The sequence below is a fragment of the Chroicocephalus ridibundus genome, chromosome 2 (assembly GCF_963924245.1).
Source record: "Chroicocephalus ridibundus chromosome 2, bChrRid1.1, whole genome shotgun sequence".
Taxonomy (NCBI): Eukaryota; Metazoa; Chordata; class Aves; order Charadriiformes; family Laridae; genus Chroicocephalus; species Chroicocephalus ridibundus.
In genome coordinates, this window is record NC_086285.1 from 29011150 (window position 1) to 29018688 (window position 7539).

General features: G+C 37.5%; 1 protein-coding gene across 4 annotated transcripts in view; it reads left to right on the forward strand.

Moving 5' to 3' along the window:
* Positions 1–7044, forward strand: part of GLCCI1 (glucocorticoid induced 1) — a 54882-nt gene extending 47838 nt beyond the window's left edge. For 2 of the 4 annotated variants that reach the window (XM_063324901.1, XM_063324902.1), the window contains exons 7-8: positions 4140–4260; positions 5328–7044. In XM_063324901.1, the coding sequence (XP_063180971.1) occupies positions 4140–4260; positions 5328–5676 (470 nt within the window). In that variant the 3' untranslated portion in view covers positions 5677–7044. The remainder of the gene's footprint in view (positions 1–4139; positions 4261–5327) is intronic. The other 2 variants (XM_063324903.1, XM_063324904.1) reach the window with 1 other exon arrangement.
* The last annotated feature ends 495 nt before the right edge of the window (positions 7045–7539 follow it).

Below are 7539 nucleotides of genomic sequence, written 5' to 3' on the forward strand. Positions count from 1 at the left end.
ACTGCTCATCACAACTTTGTTCTTTAAGCACAAGATAGAAACCAGAAAAATACATAGTGTTTTCCAAGAGAAAGTAATTTGTTCAGAGGTTGTAAAAATTTAGTCAGAAAGGCGGCTTTTACTCTCAGATCATTAAGATCCCGCAGGGATCTTATTCAGTTGTTCTGAATAAAAATGTTATCTTCAAAGTAGTTCAATTATAGATAAATGAAGGATATAGGTAGAAATTATAGGGCATAGCAAGTTTTGAGAGACAGTTTATTAACATTTGTTGTGGATGTTAACTGCTTTGTAAAAGAAAACTCACAAAGTTTTTTGCACCTTCATTTTAAAGGTTTTTCTGATGCTAGAATAACACTGTCGTGAGTTTGCTGTGAGGCCTGTTAAGTTTTGAAAACTGCATATATGTATAACCAAATGTAGACATTTTAAACGCAAGATATTTTCCTGTTACTTTTCTGAAGTTGAGGTTTTATTTCGCTCTCTATGGGAATAACTTGGCTTTACCATTAAAAAATATAATTATCTGCTCTATGAATGCTCCTGACTGTGTTGCTGAATAGGAAAGGAAGGTTAGTAGCCTGACTGAGAGACATGAGCAGTGAGAGGAGCCAGGGCTCTGTACAGACACAGCACTGCTTTACATTTCTAAAGCATCTTTTATTTCTTGTGCAAAGCTGTGCCTTGGCCTGAGGCCCTCACAGCTGCTCTTTGGACTGTATCAGCTGTTTGGTTTACATTTCTGCAAGAAGCTGCTAAATCTATTGAATTTTTCAAAAGAAAGCGCAAGCTAAATTTCAGAAAAGGCCCACGATACTCATCCGAATGGAGCAGTGATACTAAATGGCATTTATTGGAGCAGAGAAGGAAGGGTGGGAGAAAAGGTGTTTTAGTGGCACCTGGCTTTATGATTTTGTTTTCAAATATCAGTCTGTTGCAAGGTAAGTTACTGCCTTTCTGTGTTATAAAGCTACCGGTTTCACTAGATCTGTTTTATGATGCTCTGGTCCATGAGACTATAATTCAGAGTGCTACATAGCATACTTAGTAGCTGTGATGGAGGTGAAGCTCAAAGGCATCCTAAGGTATAAGCAGATAAAATTTGGGGTTTTTTTACTGTACAAAAATAGATAGCATAACCTGTTTTTCAGGGGTTTTGATTTAGGTGCTTTTGTGTAGCATTGTGTATTCCTGTTGTTGCTAGCAGGCTGTTACAAGGAATGTGTTCATAAGATGAACTGAAGATACTTTTTAACTTCTGAGCATCTGATTCATAGTTTTTAAAATGAAAATTGTATCTGAAATCTTTGGATAGTCTGAAGAAACAAAAGTATTTTTGAACCTATCAAAATGAATCTCAAAGCTCACTGGCGATGTTTCTCGTTGCCTTTAAGTTTTGTCACTCAAAAACTTGTTTTACAGATTCTTTTTTAGTTTGCCTCTTTTGTTGCTGTAATATACGCAAGCTAAAATTTGTGGTATTAAGTCTTCTGGTTAAAGTAGTATTTTTAGTGTTCAATTACGATCTTAAACATTTTCTAGATAACAGAATATATACATTTTGAGTATTTATGTTTAGAAATTCTGTGTAATAAGTCTCCATATTGTCTGCTATGTGCTTATGGTAACAAAACTCACTTTAAAGGTTACATCTCTTAATCTTCAATCATTGTCATCTTAATGAAATTTGATTAGTTGGTCGAAATATGCCAGCAGAGCACACCCTACTGGTGGAAGCGTGGAAGATGCAGACGTGTCCTTTGACATGAAGGCTCATGCACTGCAGCCTCTGAGAAAGTAAAAAAAAAAGAAGTGTAAATAGCTCAGTTTGAGAATACACACTTGCAGTGTCATTAAGGATTAATAATGTGACAGTTTAGCACTTAGGAACTTACAGGAAACACAAGTGGAAACTGGCTTAAGCTGTAAATTCCACCTCTTACTACTTTAACTCGTGGCCTGTTTTCCCAGTACCCTTCCATTCTCACACTGCGGCTGTATGTGTAGGACCAACACCAAGCTCGTACGTGTGAGCCTCCTAATAACCACATGTATTTTTTTAAGTAGTAGTGTGGGGTGTGTTTGGTCAAAATGAAAAGCTAACAACTTAATGAGCTTTAAAAGCAGGGAGGGTAAAGAGAGAAACAGAACAGTTAAATTATACGATACTTTTTTTTTTTACTTGTTTAACAGCTGTCTTGTATAGAAAGCTTCAGCCAGACAGAGCTAAATAAACCAAAAACTTGATTGAAAACTGAACTGGCTAGACAAGAGTCTAAATCTTCCAAGAACTGACTTAACTTTGAATTCAGTTTGATTCTTTCCTTGGATGTACTGCCACAGTTTTCCACTATTTGGTGGAATGAATAGTAGCACATTTTATGTCTCCGAGTTTTTAAATAGAAACTTGGATCTTCTATTTTAAATATTAGAAGGAGGAAACAAACTGTCTGGGTTCTGTTAATGATTTCTGTGTTTGGAATGAGCTGTGTGGGCCAACAGTGGAAAGATGCCAACAAGGACCATCATGCTCCCAGCTTGGCAAATATCTGTATTGTCTCTAAGTTTTTACTGCATTCATACAGTTGACACCTAAAATTCCCTAAATAGAAGTTCTGTGTTCACTCTACAGCAGAAGAGATCTGAATAATCAATACACTACTGAGATTCACTTCAACTGTTGTGTTTTTTTTTTTCTCATATCTTTCACAGTATATCTCCAAAGGGGAAGTGTGACATTTGAGTTGATTTGTGTCTTGTTGTAAGAGGAAGCAGAGATGTTTCAAAACCTCGAATGATTAGCCTTTGTATTTGAGTCATGGTTACACAAATGTTTATGTAGTTACTATTTCCAAGCTGTTAAAGACAACCTTATATGCTTCAGTGAATCTAGATCGTAGTGCTTGAAGCTTTGGTTGATTTTCCACTGTTGCTGAAAAGGCACACGTGAACAACAGCAGAATAAACAAAGGTATCCGAGTTAAAAATGGTAAGGTACCCCACATCGGTGGAAAGACTCAGAAGGAGCTAAAGCAAGAGCAGTTATTTCTCTCCAAATGAGGTGTGTTTGTAAGTTGGGGGATCCTCTTTAACCTTGCCATCTCATTTCATTTTTTTTAATTGTAAGCCCAAGCAAAGAATAGGGTGCCACTAATACTAGCCTGAGATAGGTGTTGCTCTTCGAAAAGGTAGAAGCCACTGCAGAGAGCTAATTTTCTGTAATTATTTTTGTACCTGCTTTATTTCGTTAATGCACTGAATATCATGTTGTCAAGATGAGTGTTTAAAGTGAACCCTTTCATAGTCCTGATTTTTCAAACTGTTCTTCTGTCATTACCAGAGTGGAGTCTCATCTCTTACATTTTCCAAGAAGTACAAAGAAACCTGCCTATTGCCTTGTGTCGTAGATCTTCACACCTTTAGTTCTAAGCATGTCTAGTGGTTGCCTGTAAAATATACACAGCCAGCTAGAGTTATGACGGATACTTACATCATATAGTTAGTGGTAATGAGAGAAATGAGGTTTTATTTTGGATAGTAAAACAACTTCACAATTGCGAAGCAAATAAGGTAGGGCCTCGTAATGATGAGGTATCAGTACCTGTATTACAAATGTACTTTGTTTACAACTTCTGAACTATTCATGAGACTAATGAGGTCAACATTCCAGTGAAGAATTATGTTTTAAAATAAGATACATGCTGTATACACACATTTTCAATAACTGTGTTTATACAGTGACAAGGCGTATTATCATTACCACTCATAATTCTTCTGCATGTATTATGCATATTACCTTGTTCATTTATGTTTTTTGAAATACGTAATAAAGAACGTATTTGTTTCCAGGATCACAGCTCTGCTTTGTTCTGATTGCAGTGTTCTGGATAAAAATATCCTCCTGTTATGTGTTGTTATATGATAGATTACTGCTGCACTGTAGCTTTTATTCAGAAGAAATGTGCTATACAAGGGTGTTAGAAATGGCCTGCGATAAAGGAAGCATTGTGGTAGCAGCAAACCGGCATAGTGGCTAAATTGTGGAGAGAAAGAAAAAAAAAAAAGCATCTTGTTTGGAAATCGAATTTAATTAAAAAGCACTCTCAATCTCTAGTAATATAACTGCTTTAAATTTTCAGACAGTGGGAGTAGCTCACCGTTGCCCAAGTATGCCTCATCTCCCAAACCAAACAACAGCTACATGTTCAAACGAGAGCCCCCAGAGGGATGTGAGCGAGTGAAGGTCTTTGAGGAAATGTCGTAAGTAATGCCTTTTATATCAGCTGGTATCTGCAAAGCAGTAAACCTGTTTACTGAGCCTATTCAACTGCAGATGAATAAACTATTCCAGCTGATGAGTTTTTCAGGAGCAAACTACTCTTAGAGTTTGTACAGAAGAGAAGTTGAAGTGTTCATGTTGGTTTGAAGAGGAAATGGAGTCTTTTATGCTTGAACTCTTTTTGTGCATTTAGAAAAGGCAACAAAAATCCAAGCAGAAAAGATAAGGTACATTTGATTTCCTGAGCATTTATAAACATCTTTACATATATTTTTTTATTAACCTTTTAAATGTCTGTGGCTTAAAACAAAAACTCTCCTTGTTTTTTATCAGTTTCAAGCACAGGTTATGTTTTGATACGTATAAAACGTACTAAATGGAGTGAAATCTATCTAAAATGTTTGTAGATGGTAGCATACTTATGGCATAGACTTTGGTCAATATTTTTGCTGAGCAAGAATTTGAAAATTAAACTCTCGGACATGGTGTCTTTTTCCCCTAGACCCGACAGTATTTGAGCACATGCTGTGGAGGTTGCATGCTTAGCTCCTGTGGATGAAAGAATTTAAGGAGGGGACGTTTCTTGCTCTAACAGCATTCATTGCCTGCTGGATGGTGAAGGAGCAATGTTGGGTTGTGGAGGAAGCCTCCAGACAAATTACAGAATATGGGAAAGGAGAGGTCTCTTTCATGGAGGTTCTCAAAGGGATTTAAGATGACTAAATGTGTTGTTGCTGCATTGTTTTTATTAAAGAAGAATTTGTGCCATTCTAAATTACTGCGGCATTTTTTCATGTGCATACGTACTGCAGATTTTGCTTGCTGGAAGTTGCATGTTTATCCAGTGATGATCAAGTCATTTTTGTGACAGTACTATTTTTTATGCTGTGGATCAGTTAGCTGACTGCCAATATGGAAGATGTTTGCCCCTCTGTCCAATTAATCCCATTCCTTGTCATTCACATTTTAGCAACGTGTAGAACCACAAAGTTCATGACATATAAAACATCTTGGTTGCCCAGGTATATAATCTTTTTTCTTGTTGTAGGTCTCGTCAGCCTGTCTCAGCCCCTCTCTTTTCATGCCCTGACAAAAACAAGGTTAATTTCATCCCAACCGGATCAGCTTTCTGTCCTGTAAAACTTCTGGGCCCCCTCCTTCCCGCTTCAGACCTGACGCTGAAGAACTCTCCAAACTCTGGTCAAAGCACAGCTTTGAGCACCCTGACTGTTGAGCAGCTTTCGTCCCGGGTCTCTTTCTCATCTCTGTCAGATGACACCAGCACAATGGACTCTACAGAAGTCCCAGTACAGCAACCGTCCCAACAGCAGCAGCCGCTTTTGCAAGAAATTCAGACTGAAGACCATTCCTCTCCTCAGAGCTACGTGTTAATCTAGAGCAAGGTGGAGCAGGCCTCTGCCCTGAAACAAGGATCTAATAGTTCAGATACATCTGCATGAGGTGGCAACCTTTCAGAACAACATGGAATACTTAGCAGCATTCGGAAAAAAAATATCTCAACGGTGTTCTTGGCAGGGACAGAATTCATATTCAGCATTTTTTGTGAGAAAGCAGTAATGCCTGCAGAATCCATATATCATTAAGCGTTTTAAGTGGAGACTATGCATTTCATAGTATGTTTGACCAGATTAGTACTGTGTCCTGTGTTCTGTTTCAAATTCTACAGTATAAATAAGCTCTATATATATATAAAAAAAAAGTTGCCTGTCTGAATAGAAAATGTCTTGCTGTGTTGTGTCCTATGGAAAATACTGTACTTCAGGATTATGTTTACAATTGATCCAGGTGTTTATGTTTCTAACTTCTGTAATACACACAATGCAAAAAAAAAAAAAAAAAGAATGGCCACAACAGTTGCACAGTGCCCACCCTATGGCCTAGCTTCAGGTACTTCTCTCGAAGTGTAAACTCAGGTAACTTGGAATGTATATCATATTGGGATATAAAATATTTTACAGCTACAAAGCTAAAGAGGGAACATCGCTCTTTTGCCTTTTCCTTATTTTATGCATTAATATTTCCTCATTACATTCCACTTTCTTGGAATAAGTGCATTCAGATCCAGGTGAACAATGACCCTGGACATGGGTGAACATGAGGAGAACCAGCAAATCTGTGATGTATATCACTTTGTCATGTGCTTACAAGTAAAACAACTGTTGCATTTACTGTCATTTCAATATATGTAAAAATGTGGCATTTAAAGGTTTCAGGTGTTGCTCAGTTAATGACTGTTAAACTGTTGCAAATAAAGTGTTCAGTACTAGGCTGTATACATGAGAAACATTCCACGTTGTGTGTGAGAGGATTTTGAAAGACAAGAATGTTTTTGTTCAAGGACAGAAATTCTTTCAGGTTTCACAGGGGGTGATGGGGATTTCCTCTCATGTTTTTGTTGGCAGTTAAGGATGTGAAATGCTACTGTTACCGTCTAAAAGTCAAATTAATGTTTAGTTTCTCTTTTGGAAATGTTCATTCATTTGCTGGTTGGAAATAGCTTTTCAGATTTTGTCAAGCAGTGTTAGATGAGCAGCATTTTATTTATGTAGTGAGTAATTGTGTTTGGATTAAAGTCCAAAAGTAGCAAGTGGGTGTTCTAAGAGGGGTGGGGAAAACAATAGTTTTAAGTTCATGTTACTTAATCAAAGCTTCTCCCATAACTTTCAGTTACTTAAATTGTGTGTGTAAAAGTGTGTTTTCCCCCCTCCTTAAGTGTGAATAAAAAACAAATCCTTGTAAAATAATCCTGGTTTTGCAGGCTGGACACTTTCTCAAAATAGTACACGGCAAGAACGGGTTAGTGGTGCTCTTCTGTTGTACTGGAATAAGAGGAGCGTTGCTTTCAGAGATAATTTCCTGTGATACAAAGAGGACCCCAAAGGCAAAATAAACTTGATGTTCTTGCTCCATTGCTTTCAGCTCAGTGGAACTACATTTATGCTGTCTGCTCCTAAGAGAATAAGGTTCACCTTTTCCAGGAATTGAAGAGATTAGTAGCCTGCAGCTACTGAGCGTTTAAACTTGCTGCATTATGTTTTTTTCCTCTTTTGAAGATGAGATTGGAGGGGGGTGAGAGTGAGCCACCAATAACTACTCCCTAAATATGTGCTTTCTTTGGAGATAAAGCATCGTTCCCTTTTTATTGCTGAGGTTTTGTTAGTACGATCTTACAATGTGGAATTTGCAGCCTATAAAACAGTCACTGCTTTTTGACTCCCCTTGCAGAAAACACAGAAGGC